Source organism: Loxodonta africana, chromosome Y, assembly GCF_030014295.1.
Source record: "Loxodonta africana isolate mLoxAfr1 chromosome Y, mLoxAfr1.hap2, whole genome shotgun sequence".
NCBI lineage: Eukaryota > Metazoa > Chordata > Mammalia > Proboscidea > Elephantidae > Loxodonta > Loxodonta africana.
Window position 1 is genome coordinate 22,980,545 of NC_087370.1, and position 17,015 is coordinate 22,997,559.

General features: G+C 43.1%; 1 protein-coding gene across 5 annotated transcripts in view; it reads right to left on the minus strand.

Annotated features, from left to right (window-relative positions):
* The window catches only part of LOC135227241 (zinc finger protein 345-like), a 68,893-nt gene extending 59,222 nt beyond the window's left edge, over positions 1 to 9,671 (minus strand). For 2 of the 5 annotated variants that reach the window (XR_010319860.1, XM_064278797.1), the window contains exons 1-2: positions 9,025 to 9,669; positions 6,156 to 6,402 (exon numbers count right to left, since the gene is read on the minus strand). Coding sequence is in view for 4 of the 5 variants with exons in the window: in XM_064278797.1 (XP_064134867.1) it covers positions 6,156 to 6,158 (3 nt within the window). In the remaining variant the exon portion in view is untranslated. Of the gene's footprint in view, positions 1 to 6,155; positions 6,403 to 9,024 lie in introns of all 5 variants that reach the window. The other 3 variants (XM_064278796.1, XM_064278795.1, XM_064278794.1) reach the window with 3 other exon arrangements.
* Between the last annotated feature and the right edge of the window lie 7,344 nt (positions 9,672 to 17,015).

The following is a 17,015-nucleotide window of genomic DNA, read 5'->3' on the forward strand; positions in this document are numbered from 1 at the left end:
GAGGAATTGAGAACACAGTTACTAGGTGTTTGTACTACCCATGAAGTCACACAGTGTTACCTGAAAGTGGACTGGGATCGCGGCAAATGTATGTAACAAACTACAAAATAAGTAAGGACAAAAAAAGAACGACTGATATACCAGGAGGAGAGGATATGGAATCATATTTGAAGCTTAAGTAAAACCAGAAGAGGTAGAAAACGGCTGAAAGAAAACAAAGAACAAGGACAATGAAAAGAAAAAATGAACCAACATGATAAGAATCCCTGGCGGCATCGTGGTTAAGTGCTCCGCTGCCAAACTGAAAGCTTCGCAGTTCAAACCCAGCAGCCATTCTGAGGGAGAAAGATGTGGCAATCTGCCTCCAGAAGGATTACACCTTGGAAACCCTATGCAGCAGTTCTACTTTGTCCTGTAGGGTCGCTGTGAATCCAAATCGGCTTGATGGCACACAGCAACAACAAACATGAACACGTTAATCCAACTACATCAGTAATTCCTTTAAATGTCAATGGTCTAAATGCACAAATTAAGAGACTACACTGTCTACATGAGTGTCACTTAACATACAAAGACACAGATTAAAAGTAAAAGAAACTCAAAAGAAAAATGGAGTAACTACATGTAATTTCAGACAAAGCAGGTTCAACAGAAAAGAAAAGGATCAGGATAAAGAGGGGAGTTACACAATAAAAAGGTCAATTTTTCAAGAAGACATAATGATACCTAATGTGCATGCGCTTAGCAAAAAAACGTCACATATGTGAGGCGAAAAACAAGGAGAAAGAAACAAATCTACTAGTATAGTTGGAGACTTTCACACTCCTCAATTAGGAACTGACAGAGCCAACAGGCAAAAAATCAGAAGGCGCGTAGCTGAAGTGGAGCCCTAGGGCACAACGGCTCAGAGCTCAGCTGCTAATCAAAAGGCTGGCAGTATGAATCCATCGGCCGCTCCTTGGAAACCCTGTGGGGGCAGTTCTACTCTGTCCTACAGGATGGTTTTGAGTCAGAATCAACTCGAGGGCAATGGGTAAGTGTTGAACAAGCTACGCTATCAATCGACTGAATCTAATTGACATTGACAGAATATGTCATTCAAAACAACGTAACACACAGTGTTCTCCAGCTCACAGGGAGCATTCACCAAGGTAGACCACATTCGGCACCACAAAACATAGCTTAACAAATTTAAAGAACTAGAAATCATACAAAGTATGTGCTTAGACCACAATGGAATTAAATTAGACATCAATAAAAGAAAGATAGAAGGAAAATCCCAACGTACACAGAGATTAAACAACTCACTTCTAAATAACTCATGTGACAAAGAATCCCTAGACGCATTGCAAAATAGTTTTAAAAATTACGTGAAAATGAAAATACAGCTTACCAAAATCCACTGGATGCAGAGAAAGCCACACTGAGAGGGAAATTTATAGCACTAAATGCACATATCAGAAAAGAAAACAAGTCTAAGATCTGTAACCCAGGATTTCATCTTACGAAACAAGAAAAAGAAGACCCAATTAAGTCCAAAGTAAGCAGAAGAACAGAAATAATAAAAATGAGAGACGAAATCAATAACAATGAAAACAGGAAAACAATAGAGAGAGTCACCAAAAGCAATAACAGGTTCTCTGGGAAAAAATAAAGATAACTGGTAAGAGAGAAGACACAATGACTAATATCAGAAATGAAAGAGGGACCATCATCACAGACCCCGTAGACATTAAAAGGATAGGAATGGGATTATTACCAACAACTCCATGCCCACAAACTTGGTAAGCTAAATGAAATGGGCCAATTCCTCCTAAGAAACAATTTAACAAAACGTACACAAGAAGAGAGCATCTGAACAGAACTATAGCTATTAAATAATTAAATCTATAAGTAGAAACATCCCAAAACACAAAGTACCAGGCTCAGATAGGTTCTCAGATGAACTCTACCAAACATTTAATCAAGAAAGCATACCAAATTCTCTTTCAGGAAACAGAAACAGAGCAAATACTTCAAATTTTTACGAGGCCAGTATCACCCAGTAGCATCATCCTGTTGTATACAGGGTTGTTATGGCTCAGAACTGAATTGATGGCACCAAACAACAACAGTATAATTCAAACATCAAAACCAGAGAAAAATACTACACTATTAAAAGAAAAAAAAAAAAAACTGCACATCAGTATCTCTCATGAACACAGATGCAAAACTCCTCAACAAAAAATCAGGAAATTGAATCAACGTATAACAGGAATTACACACCATGGCCACATGGGATTTATTCTAGGTAGGCAATACTAGTTCAACATTAAAAAATCAGCTGATGTGACCCATCACGACAACAGGCTAAACAAGAACGTCAATATGTGCAGAGAAAGCACGTTACGAAATCCAACACCCGTTGAGAATAAAAGTGTTCAGCAAACCAGGAGAAGAAAGAAATGCCCTCAACTTGATAAAAAATACAAAAAACCGACAGTTAATATCCTAATTATTGGCCACAAACTAGATGCTTTCCTCCTAAGATGGGGAATAAGGCAAGGATGTTCCCCCTCACCACTCCTATTCGACATTGTCCTACAAGTCCTAGGAAATGGAATAAAACAAGAATAGTATACAGACTGTTAGAGACAAAATAACCTGTCTTTCTTTGCAGATGAAATGACTGTCAATATAGGAAATCCCAGAGAATCAAGAAAAACGCTCATGAAACTAATAATCGATCATACCAAAGCTGCAAGATGAAAGGCTAACACACAAAAGTCGACTGCTTTCCTATATGCCAGTAAGGACACTCTTAATTTGAAATTAAAAACAAAATAGCATTTACACTGATAACAACAACAAAAACTAAATACTATAAATACAACAAAAAATGCAAAAGAGCTCTATGAGGAAAGCTACAAAATTCTGATTAAAGAATTCAGAGGTGTAAATGAAAGCAGAGCTGTTCCACGGTCACGCGTGGGAAATCTCACTGTTGTTAAGATGCAAAGTCTTCCCAAAGTGATCTCTACGTTCAGTGCAGTCCCAATCAAAACTCCAGCGAGTCATTTTGTGAAAATCAACCAACTTTTTCTAACATTTCCATGAAAAGAGCAAAGGCTCAGAAATGCCGACACATTTCTGAAGAAGAACAAAGCTGGACGGCAGACACCACGCCACTTCAACACTAACCCTGAAGCTACAGTAATCAACACAGTGTGGTCTTGGTAAAAGAACCAAGAGATCAACGGAGCAGAAAAGAGAGCCCCAAAATACTCAGAAGTAGAATCATCTGATTGCTGAGTAAGAATTTACGGTAATTCAACAAAGAAAGGATAAGCTTTTCAATAAATGGTGCTGGAAAATATACACATCCATTAACCAAAAAATAAAAAAAAAAAAGGAAATCTAAAGAGAGGAGCTAAACTTTTTATTAGTATTAACTCAAAATGGATCAAAAACCTAAGTGTTAATGCAAAACTATAAAACTCCAAGAAGACAACATAGGAGAAAACCTAGGTGATGCTGAGTTTCGTGACGATTTTTTAGATATGACACTAAAAGCACAACCCGTGACAGAATAAAATGGATAAACTGGACTTCCTTACAATTAAAAACAAACCCCTGCACTCCAAGGAAAACACCAGGATGTGGAATAACAGAAAGTCTCCAGCCACCGCTGATGGGAATGCAACATGGTCCACCTAGTTTACCAGCCCCTTACAAATCTGAACATGCTCTTACCATAGGACCCTGCAACTCCACTCCTTGATGTTTTCCCATATGAGCTGATAACCTATGTCCACACAAAAACCCACACGTATGTATTCCTCACAGCTTTATTCATAATGGCCAAAAACTGGAGGCCACCAAGAGGTCCTTCAATAGGTGAACGGATAAGCAACGGTGGTGCGTCCATGTACTGAAACATTACTCAGCAATAAAAAGAAATGGGCTATCAAAAGTCATGTGAAGACATGGCGGAACCTTAAATGAATATTGCTAAGTAAAAGATACCACTCTAAAAAAGCTACATAATGTTTCAACTTTGTAACACTCTGGAAAAGGGAAAAGTATGTAAAGTAAAAGGACCCAGTAGTTGCCAGGATTCAAGGAGGAGGAAGGGATGAGGAAGTGGCCCATGAGAGGTTTCTAGGGAAGGGCAACTATTTTATATCGCAGTGGTGGAAACATGACACTACGCATCTGTCAAATACTATAAAGTGTGTAACACAAAGAATGTACCCTAATGTAAACTATAGGTTTTTGTTGATTAAAATGTAACAATATTGCTTGATAAATTAACGAATTTAGCACATTAATACCAGATCGAAGTTATCGAGAATTTCATTTTGTTTGAATCCACAATAAACACCCATGGAAGCATCAGTCAAGAAATAAACTTGTTTGCTTCCAACTATAGCCCTTTTGAATATATGCCAAATAAAACTTTATTTTTGCTTAAAAAAAAAGTCAAATGACACATTGCATGGAGCAAATCTGCTGCAAAAGACCTCTTTAAGGTGTTAAAAAGCAAAGGTGTCACCTTGAAGACTAAGGTGCGCCTGACCCCACGCCATGGTATTTTCAGTCACCTCACATGAATGCGAAAGCTGGACAATGATTAAGGAAGACCGAGGAAGAATTGATGCCTTTGAATTGTGGTGCTGGCAAAGAATATTGAATATACCACGGACTGCCAAACAAACGAACGAGCCTGTCTTGGAAGAAGTACAAACAGAATGCTCCTTAGAAGCAAGGATGGTGAGACTGCATCTCACATACTTTGGACATGTTGTCAGGAGGGATCAGTCCCTGGAGAAGGACCTCATGCTTGGTAAAGCAGAGGGTCAGCGAAAAAGAGGAAGACCCTCAACGAGACGGACTGACACAGTGGCTGCAACAATGGGCTCAAGCATAACAATGATTGTAAGAATGACGCAGGACTGGGCAGTGTTTCATTCTGTCGTACACAGGGTCACTATGAGTCAGAACCGACCTGACAGCACCTAACTACAACAATACAAGATGCTATAGTAGAGAAAACTGAAGTGGAGGACAAGAGGAAACAGGGGTCTACTATGGGAACTCTGTACTTTCCACTCAATTCTTCTATAAACCTAAAACTCCTCTAAAAAGAAAATCTATTTATTAGAAAACAAAAATGAATAAACAAAATCAGATAAGCTAAAACATATAAGACAGTCTTCTTTGTAATTGGGATATACAATTGAAAAACTCAAAGATTTCCCTACTCTAAGGGTTGGAGACTCAGCGATCCATGATATTATATTACATCACCTATAAATGGAAAGGTGATGAGTTCAGTGGAAAATTGAAAAGTAAAGCGTGATTCAGAGTGCTGGCAGTGCTGACAATCCCTGAAAAGAAACACCTGAGCTAAGACATGAGCACTATGAAGGAATTATCCAGGGGCTGTCTGAGAAGACATTTTTCCATAAAGGGGAAAAAGCCACAGAACAGGCCAGAAAGTGGGACAGTGTCTTGTATGTTTTAGGAACAGTCAAAAGCTAGCGTGACTGGGGAAGAATAAGATGCAGGAAAGAAAGAGTAATCTGGAGAGGTGACCGGGATCAGTAGGCCTATCATGTTATGGGGAACTTGCTGGCAACTGAAAAGAATCTGGTTTTTATTCTGAGAGAAATGTTGAGCAATTTTACACTTCTGAGTAGGGAGGAAACTCATGCAACTCTTAACCCTTTCAAAACCCCAATGCCTCAGTGCCTGGGCAGACAATCCTTAAAAGACATGGAACAAGGATGGCTCTGGAGGGCTGGGGATCAGCCTCCACAGCCAGAGCTACTCCAACTTCAGCTTCTGGTCAGAAGATTCTGTCATTCAAAAGAGAGCACCAAGGCCCAGGGTAGGGACGTTAACACCCCACAGTGTCAGCTCTGAGAGTCACATAAGGAAGGTGACCCCAGACATCTAAATCCTGAAAAGCCATATGTGTATAGAGAAAGGGCCCAGTGACAGTGGAGCAGGGCCTCAGGGTGCCTCCTAGGCCTCAGTCCCTTGGCCTCCTCTGCCACCTTTTTTCTTCATTGAGGAACCATAGTCCTGCAGCACACAGCTGCTCCCCCAACAGTTCAGATCCAGCCTCACCCACTTACGGTACAGACAACCCAGTTCTCCGTAGAACTCACCATGTCCTTTTCCAGTTTCTGAAAGTCTAAGGGAATGTCATCTCTGAGCCCAAGAAGCCACTTCAGGAAGAGGGACGGGAGTGGAAGCAGAGCACTGGGCAGTCTGGAGGCAGATTAATAATGTTTGGTCCACACACCAGTCGGAGCAGTTGAAATCCTTCCCTGTGACTGTCGGATGTGCAAGACGGACGCCTGAAGTTCCCAGCTGACTGGACTGGACTAGTTCTCCCTGCAGCACGCCTGAGACCTGAAATAGAAGGAAACAGTGTGGAGGAAGCAGGGAGTGACAGGCCTTTGGTCTCCTCCCAGGCTCAGGGCAATGCTCCACCCTGAGGGCCTTTACACTGAAGGCAGAGCAGGCTCCAGCCCCCACAGCACACACCTGCATTCTTCAGGCAGCTCCACAGGCCTCTCCTTTCTGCAACAAGATCACAGATGGAGGAATTTACCTCTCCCAGAGCATGAGGAGCAACCAGGCCTGGCCAGGCTGCAAAACTTGAATCTGATTTCCTGCAGGGACTCAGGCATACAATGCTGAAGTTACTGGTTCACCTACGTAACAGTCTCTTATAGATCAGTACATGCATCTTATTTGATATTAATGTGGGTGAATTGTCAGCAGAACATATTTTTCAAGTTTTCTCAATGAACTCACTGTAGGTCATTCATTTTTAATTATGTGCAGTTAAAACCCTTCTATTGCATTCTATCAAAAACGTTTCATTCACAGCATTGCAACGTGTGATGAGAAGTTTTCCTGTCGCTTTTGCAATTAGCATTTCTTTCTTCCCTTTCTGTATTTTTTCCCTTTCATTCTCAAACCATGACAGCACCAGACCCTTAACTTTTGAGAAATCTGGGAGGATTGTCTTTCAATCTTGTAATAAAACAATCAACAAATATATCAGAAGATCATTAAGTTTTCTCTATGGAGCCATCTCCTGCCCCAGTTCTCACTTCTTTCTACCCTGCTGTCGCTCTAAGTTGGCTGCCTTTAATTCTTGGTGTCCACGTCACTGTTCTCTATTACGTGTGAGGTTTACACCAGTGTCTCCCATTTAAGCCTTTTCTTTTATTATTTTCTCTAATAACTCACTGGCATCCAGTCCATTTCAACTCACAGCAACGCTACAGGACAAAGTAGAACCGTGCCCACAGGGTTTCCAAGGAGCAGCTGGTGGATTTGAACTGCCCACCTTTTGGTTAGCAGCCGAGTGTCCTGTGTCACCAGGGCTCCATTTTCTCTAATACCACTTTCTAATTTTAATTCACATCCTTATTTCTAAACTATTATTTCCAGGATAAACTAAGAGCTTGTTCAGTATGAGAATCTGAGCCCCACCCTAAAACTGCTGACTCAAAATCCACATTTTCAGAAGATCCGGAGGTTCCCATATTGACATTCAACTATGAGAAGCATCCACTGATCTATAGCCTGAAACTCAAGAAATGAGCACTCCATCAACGGAGGCCCTGTGAGCCATCCACACCTACATTACATCACTGCACTACTTCCTGACCCACAACCCATCTCCGAATCTAGGCCTCCTCACAGTCTTCCCTAACTCGTTCATAACAAGCTCCTGCCTGATGTCATTCAATCGCGGTCGTCACTTCCAAAATCTATTTCAAGGAACTGCTCAATGCTTGTCAGAGGCCTTCAAAAAGCCCAGAGTAGTCAGCGTGGTTCTAAACGGCCTGCTGCCATTGCCTGCTCCAATCTGTCTCACAGACCCCATCCCCGTCCCCACTTTGTTTCCCTGCTTCAATCATCTCTGACTTTCATCAAGGACTGGATGATACCGGGTTCTCTGCTGGCTCAGGGATTTACACAGAGATAATCACTAGTCGTATACTCTTGATCAACATCATTTAACGGAACTTTCTGTGAAGACAGCCATGTTCTGTTTCTGCACAGTCCCAAATGGTCGGCTCTAGGCCATGCGGCAACTTAGCACTGAACACATGATTAGTACAACTAAGGAACTGAACTTTTAGTTTTAATAAGTTTTAATTGCTCTACTGAAGTCACCTGAACCCTAAGGGACCAACACAGCAGAGAGGGTGCAAAAGCTGCCATCAGTACAAGGCAGAGCTTGACAGCTTTTTGTTTGCTTGAAGGCTGTCACATAGGGAAATACAGCCGGGAAAACCAGAGGTAACATTCAGCTCAATTCGCTTGAAGGTATGATGAAAGGTAATGTCAACTGAATCGGATTTACCTCCCTCTGAAAACCACAATGATATTCACACACAGACATGAGTGGGAGTAACTGAGGGGAGGAGGGGAGGACAGGGCGCTCTGAGGAGGTGACACTTCAAGTGAGACCTGAATTATAAGAAATACGTCATTGCTATGGTTAGGAAACTTTTCCTCTAATCATAAGAAATATCTAGTGCAAAGGCTGAAATGCACCGGAAATCTTATTTGCACGCATGTGCGTGTGTGTATGTCTGTGTGTGTGCATGGTTCTGCGTGCGTGGGTGTGTGTGTGTGTCTTAGGGCCGATGGCACACGATGTCGTAAAGTGTGGCCCAGTCTAACTCTCGGCTTAGGTGGTTTTATTCCAGGTTTCTGAGGCCCCTGCATGTCTCCCCGCTCCCTGAGCAGCACAGGTGTGCGCGGCTCCCACCACCTCACCTGTCCACGCACCGACACACACAGGGAGCGACCCCGGCGCCGAGGAGACCCGGGACCCTGCATGTCGCCCCGCTCCCTGAGCACCACAGGTGTGCGCGGCTCCCACCACCTCACCTGTCCACGCACCGACACACACAGGGAGCGACCCCGGCGCCGAGGAGACCCGGGACCCTGCATGTCGCCCCGCTCCCTGAGCACCACAGGTGTGCGCGGCTCCCACCACCTCACCTGTCCACGCACCGACAGACGCAGGTCCCACCTCCGCGGCCTCCACGAAGCAGCGGCTGCCGCGGGGCCGGGGGCGCGCAGGAAACAAGCGGACAAGCGGCGGCGGCTCCCCGGCTCCAGGGAGGCCCGAGGCTCTGGGAGCAGAGGGACCAGGAGGGCGCGGGGAGCTGGGGCGGCGCCCTCAGACCCGGGACACGACCTGCGCTCACCCCACGGCGGACCAGGTGGGCCACACCGACCTCACACCGGAGCGGGACGGACACCGAACAAGAGTGCACACTCCCGCTTCCGGTTTTCGGGACCCTTGGTGCTCAGGAGAGGGATTCCGTGTGGGAACGCCGAGCGTTGTAAGCGGACACCGTGGAGTTAAGTGGTTCCCCCTGTGTTTGGGATCGGCCCGTCGTTGTCCTTAGTTCCTCTACTTAGAAAACCTGGGTTACTTCCTCCACGGAGAAACGCCTGGGTTTTCTTAAAGGCGTATAGGACCTCAAACGCGGATTTTAGTAATCAAAAATACCCTTGGGGAGCAGAGAAAGTTGGCATTTGCCTTGTCAAAGTGGCATAATTGTTAAATAAGTTACGTGCAAAGTAAATGGTTTTAGAGGGGTCGCCGAGGAGCCTGTTCTGAATGGGCAGAGAGGAGCCGTCCTAGGGGGTCGAGGAGAGGCCGTCCTGAGGAGGCCGAGGGGAGCCTGTCCTGAGATGGCTCAGGAGAGCCTGTCCTGACCGGGTCAAGGGGAGCTCGTCCTGTGGGGGCCGAGAGGGGTCTGTCTTGAGGGACTCAGAGGAGCCACTCCTGAGAGGGCCAAAAGGAGCCTGCCTTGAGGGCGCTGAGAGGAGGCCTGCACTGAAGAAGTGAGACTTGAAGTGCATGCTTCGTGCTCCTGTTCCGGAGTTGTACCCTGTTCCTTCCTTAATAAACCACTTAACTGTAAATACAGTTCGTAAGTTCTGTGACACAGCACAGAATTGCCTGCCAAACCCAAAGAAGGTAGGAGGTTGACAGGTGTCAGAGGTGAAAGGTGTGAAAGGTGGCATGGTTCAACAGCTGGATAATGCAGAAATCTGCGGTAAATTTGACCTCCACCACATAGGAATTGGCTTTGTGCTGACTCATATTTGCAGTTATTTTTACAATATTAAAATATTATATATACCTCTAAAAAAATTTTTTTTTATTCAATATTAATTCATGATCTTATTTACTTTATATCTTGAATAATACTCCAGGGCTGAGAAAGCTCACAATTCTATTATAATAAGGAATTTTGTAATTAAAAAAAAAAAACAAAACCCACGGGGAATACAAACTGCCCTTTATGTTACACGGGTGAGGCTTTGGGACCTGTCTGTAATCATGGATTATCAGATGTGACAAGAAAATCACGAGCAGCTCCCTAATGGAGCAGGAGAGCAGAGGGATGCAGACCTCAAATTCTCATAAAAAGACCAGACTTAATGGTCTGACTGAGACTAGAAGGACCCTGGAGGACATGGTCCCCAGAGCTTGTATTAGCCCAAGACAGGAACCATTCCCAAAGCCAACTCTTCAGACAGGGATTGGACTGGACTATAAGGCAGAAAATGATACTGGTGAGGAGTGGGCTTCTTGGCTCAAGCAGACACATGAGAATATTTAGCTCCTGTCTGGAGGGGAGATGAGAAGGCAGAGGGGGAGAGAAGCTGGCTAAATGGACATGGAGGACACAGGGTGGGCAGAAGGAGTGTACTGTCTCATTACAGGGAGAACAACTAGAAGTACATAGCAAGGTGTATATAAATTTTTGTATGGGGGACTGACTTGTAAACTTTCACTTAAAGCACAATTAAAAAAATTATATTTCCCGGGGGAACTATTTTTATTAAAATATATTAAGCTGTTGTTAAAAAAAAAATCATGAGCAGCAAAATGCAAAATTGATAAATAGAACCTCATAAAAATTAAATACTTTAACTACTATTGTTCTTCAAACAACTTTATCAACAAAGTGAAAAGACAACCCACAGACTGGGAGAAAATTTTCAAGAACTGCCAGAAATTCAAGATGGATTCAGAAGAAAACATGGACCCAGGGATATCACCATTGATGTCAGATGGATCCTGGCTGAAAGCAGAGAATACCAGAAAATCTTTTACCTGTGTTTTATTGATTATGCAAAGGCATTCGACTGTGTGCATCATAACAAATTACAGATAATTTTGCAAAGAATGAGAATTCAAGAACACTTAATTCTGCTCATGAGGAACCTGTACATAGATCAGAAGGCAGTCATTCAAACAGAACGAGTGAATAGTATATGGTTTAAAGTCAGGAAAGGTATGCATCAGGGTTGTATCCTTTCATTATACTTATTCAGTCTGTATGCTAAACAAATAATTCAAGAAGCTGAACTATATGAAGGAAAATGCAGCATCAGGATTGGAGGAAGACTCATTAACAACCTGCATTATGCACATGACACAACCTTTCTTGCTGAAAGTGAAGAGGACTTGAAGCACTTACTGAGCAAGAGCAAAGACCACAGCCTGCAGTATAGATTACACCTCAACATAAAGAAAACAAAAATCCTCACAAGCAGACCAATAAGCAACATCACGATAAATGGAAAAAAGACTGAAGTTGTCAAGGATTTCATTTTACTTGGATCCACAATCAACACTCACGGAAGCGGTAGTCAAGAAATCAAATGAGGCATTGCATTGGGCAAATCTGCTGCAAGAGACCTCTTCAAAAAGTTGAAAAGCAAAGATGTCACCTTGAAGACTAAGGTGCACTTGACTCAAGCCATGGTGTTTTTAGTCACCTCATATGATTGTGAAAGCTTGAAAATGAATAAGGAAGACCAAAAAAGAATTGATTCCTCTCAATTATGGTGCTGATGAAGAATACTAAATATACCATGGACTGCCAGAAGAACAAGCAAATCTGTCTTGGAAGAAGTACAGCCAGAATGCTCATTAGGAGCAAAGGTGGTGAGACTTAGTCTCACATACTTTGGATATGTTATCAGAAGGGACCAGTACCTGGAGTAGACGTCATGCTTGGTACAGTAGAGGGTCAGCAAAAAAGAGGAAGACCCTCAGTGAGATGGATTGACACAGTGGCTGGAACAGTGGGCTCAAACATAACAATGATTATGAAGATATCACAAGACCAAGCAGTGTTTCTTTCTATTGTACATAGGGTCGCAATGAGCTGGAACCAACTCAACAGCACCTAACAACAAAAACAACTTGATTGAGTGCTGCTGTGCACACCCAACTCTATAGTTTGATGGATCAGACAACACCCACCCCACTCCATCAGTAAACTTTGGCTGGAAGGCGGTCAGCTCTCTGCAATGTGGGTTGGCAAGCCTAGCTCCACCAATAAGTGCCCAGAAGCACCCCACTCCACCAGGAAGCCTCCTGCACAAAGGCGTTTCGCTCTATCACTCCACTGGTCGGTCCAGCCACCAAAGAACTCAGGGAGTATGGGAAGGCAACTTCACAGAGCTCCCAACAGGAGACAGAACACCTGGTAACCAGAGATACAGCTTTCCCATCCCAGATCCTTCTTCCCTCTGTGTGGCATCCAACACTTTCCAATGGGCCACTGATGCTGGGGTCTGCCCTGCCCCCACCAGCAGGCCCATTCAGCACGTTTAAAATTTTTTTTTTGGCTTGTATTTTTGTAATTTTATTTTTGGGGGGGGGGCAAAATCATGGAAAACACAGACAAAACAATGGAAGAGATTGGGAAAATAATACAGGAACAAAATGTCAAAATAAATAACAATCATTCAAAAACAGCAATTAGAAATGAAAAGACAAACAGCAAGATTTCAGAAATGGACAGGGCAATAGAAGGTTTTAGGACAAATATGAAACAACAGAAGACAGGATCAGCAAAATTAAAGACAAATCTTTGGATACCAGTTTGAAGAAAAATCAGAGGAAAAAACAAAAATGAAGTAACTGTGAGAACAATATGGGATACAATCAAAAGCAAAAATATGCATGTGATCAGTATTCCAGAACAGCGGGAGAAATCAGACAACCTAAAACTAGCACATAAGACAGCATCAGCCAGACACCAACCTAGACAATGAACTCTCAAGGATAAAAGAAAACCTATTCCCTAATGGGATTTTAAACACAAGGATAGGGGTTAAGATTTACAACACATATGTTAAAAAAAAACCAAACTCGTCACCACTGAGTCAATTCCAACTCATAGTGACCCTACCTGACAGAGTATAACTGCCCCATAGGGTTTCCAAGGAGTGCCTAGTGGATTTGAACTGCCGACCTTTTTGGTTAGCAGACTGAGCTGTTCGCCATCGTACTACCTGGGCTCCAACACATATTTTGCAGGGGCACAATTCAATCCGTAACATTCCACCCCCAAACATTTGCCCCCCCAAATTCATGTCCATGCTACATGCATAATACATTGGCTGCATCACACCATTCCAAAAGTACTAAACCAACTCCCCTTCTGAGTCATCTAGATCAAATATGGCTGGAACTTTATGAGTATTCCATCCTCAGGGAACACTGTTTTTCTTCTGTGACTCTGTGAAATTTAGAATACAAATTATCTAATTCCAAAGTACTATGATAGAACAGGCACAAGGTAGACATTTTCATTACAAATGGAGAAATGGGAGGAAAAGAAGGGAAAATGGGCACAAAGCAAGTCCAAAATCCAGCAGAACAAATTTCATTCGTTCTCAAGGGTTGAAAATAACCCTTTGTTCTCTGAGGTCATCTGGGCATTAGCTCCACCCGACAAACTCTGGTTTTCAGCCATGGTCTCTGAATTCGGGGTGGTGATCCCTTGACCCTGGGTTTCAGGCCTGCCTTCCAAACCCACTGGGATGGCAACGATTCCACTTGACTTTAGGCAGCCCCATTCTGCTAGTTCATCTGAGTGGTGATCTCACCCCTTTGACGCCAGCCAACACCAGCTGCCCCCTCACCTTTCAGCAGCACTCCGATCCTCTGGGCATACCTGAATGCCAGCCCCATCTTCCAGACCTGAGTTAGTAGAGATCTAGTCTTTGAAATCTAGGAGGCCATGGCTCCACCCTTTGAAACCGAGTCAACCCTGCTTCTAGTGTTCCTACCAACAGTTGTGCTTGTCTCTGAGCTGCTCCAGGGATGGTGTTTTTCTTTACTTCAAGGACAACAGATGTACCTCTTTTGGCCTATCTCCTGACTGTAGAATTCCAAGACGCAGACAGCTATCCTTCTTTTAGTCCTGTCTCAGCCCCCTTCAGTCTAAAGTGATGGGTTTTCTGCTGTGGTATTTGGTTAGATCCATCAGTCACATGCTTAATCTCTTTAACAAAAGATTGAGTTACTGCGACATTGGTTGGAGTTTCAGCGTAGAAGTCCTTAGCATGTAAAGACAATTTTCCAAAGCTTTAAATTGTTTTCAATTTTCACAATTCATTTTTAAGTCCATCTATTTCCTCTCACTTTTTACTGTAAGCAGCAAGAAGAAACCATGTGGTCCCTTTAAGATCTTGCTTAAAAAATCTCCTCAGCCATATATCCAACTACATCACTTATTAAGTTCTGCCTTCCATCAAACATTTGGCCATAATTCAGACAGGCTCTTTGCAACTGCATAAAAAGCATCACCCCACCTACACTGTCCAGTCACATGCTCATAATTTCCTTTTAAAGTCTCTCCGGAAGCATACTTAATGTTTACATGTCTAGCAACAGTCTGTTGATGGCCTCGTATGTATTCTCTAATACGTTACAGACCTTTTCTCTGGCTCTCCTCACTACCTTCTGAGCCCTCAGCAGAATTGCCTTTGAGGTCAATACTTCTACCAACGGTCTCTTCGAGGCAATCTAGGCTTTCAGCATTAGGCACCTTAAAACTCTTCCGGCCTGCACCCATTACCGAATTAAAAAAAATACTCCCCACATTTTAGGTATATTTTAGAACACATTCCACCCTCTGGTACCAAATTCTGTCTTATTTATCTAATGTTGCTGTAACAGAAATACCACAAATAGGTGGCTTTAACAAACACAAATTTATTTTCCCACAGTTTAGGAAGCAAGAAGTCCAAATTGATGGCAGCAGCTCTAGGGAAGGCTTTCGTTCTCTGTGGACTCTGGAGGGAAGTCCTCGTCTCTTCTCAGCTTCTGATTTCGGATCCTTGGTGATCTTGATGTGGTGTGGCCATCTATCTTCCCCCATCTCTGCTTGCTTGCTCAATAGATATTTTTATATCTCAAAAGAGACTGACTTAAGATACGCCACACACAAATACTGACTCACTAATGTTACAAAGAAAACGCACTCCCGAGTGGGATTGTATCCACAGGTATAGGGGTTAGGATTTATGACACATATTTGGTGGTGATGGTGGTTGGGCGGGGGGGGGGGGAATCCAATTTAATCCATATCAGAAGGTATAAAGCATTTTCCACCTGTGGGTCTCAACTCTCAGTAGACTCCCTGTCCTATAGAGCCTGCCTGGGTGTCTATGTCAGTTCTACATCCACATATGCCGCTTAGGCAGGCCATTTGCCTCGGTCCTGAACACTCTGGTTGGTCCCATGAACTCCATCATCTACAGCTTGGGGAACAAATGCATGGGAGCCCTGCAGAAGCTTCTCCACCTTTAGACCAGAAGAACTAGATGGTGTCCAGCTACCACTACTGTCATGCATTGAATTGTGTCCCCCTAAAATGTGTGTATCAAATTTGGCTGGGCCATGATTCCCAGTATTGTGTGATTATCCACTCTTTTGTCATCGTATGTGATTTTCCTATGTGTCGTAAATCCTGCCTCTATGATTTTAATGAGGGGTAATGGGCTGCAGTTGGGTTGACAAGACAGGAATCAATCTACAGGATTGGACTGACTCTTGAGCTGGTTTCTTCTGGGATGTAACAGAGAGACACGAACAGAAACAATGGAACCTCATACCACCAAGAAAGTAGTGCCAGAAAGAGAGCTCATCCTTTGGACCTGAGGCTCCTGCACTGAGAACCTCCCAAACAAAAGGAAGACAGATAGATGACAAGGACCTTCCTCCAGAGCCGACAGAGAGAGAAAGCCTTCCCTTGGAACTGACACCCTTAATTTGAATTTCTAGCCTACTTTACTGTGAGGAAATAAAATGTCTCTTTGTTAAAGCCATCCATTTGAGGTATTTCTGTTATAGCAGCACTAGATAACTAGGTACTGACTGTTCTGACCAGGGATGCAATAGCTGGACCCACACTGAATGACAGAAAACTATAGAACGAAACTCAAATTTTAAAAAAAGACCAGACTTACTGGACCACTAGAGACTAGATGAATCCCTGAGACTACTGCCCTGAGATACTCTTTACACATGGAATTCAAAGCACTCCCAGAGGTCACCTTTCAGGCAAATGACAAATTGGCCCATAAAATAATCACTCGTGAGTACTGCCCTCAAGATAATCGTCTAGATGAAACCAAATGGTAAACATTTACCCTAGACCAAAGATTAGAAGGCAAGGAGGGACAGTGAACCTAGATTAATGGAAACATAACAACCAAAATGGAAATGATGAGAATGCTGATATATTGTGAAGAACATAACTGATGTCACTGAACAATATAAAACCAAACCAAATCCATAGCCGTTGAGTGGATTCCAACTCATAGTGACCCTACAGGACAAAGTAGAACTGCCCCATAAGGTTTCCAAGGTGCGCTTCAAGAATTTGAACTGCCGACCTTTTGGTCAGCAGCTGTAGCTCTTAACCACTACAGCACCACGGTTTCCAAAATATATATAGAAATTGATGTGTACTTTCACCAAAAATATTTTTAAAAATGCCGCACACACACAAAAGTATGTAAATACGTATGTGTGTACATACATAGGTATAAGGATGGCGCAATCTGTTGACTGTTTGTCTTATCTCGTGTTGCTATAACAGAAATACCACAAGTGGACAGCTTTAACAAATTTATTCTCTCATGGTCTAAGAGGTTGAAGT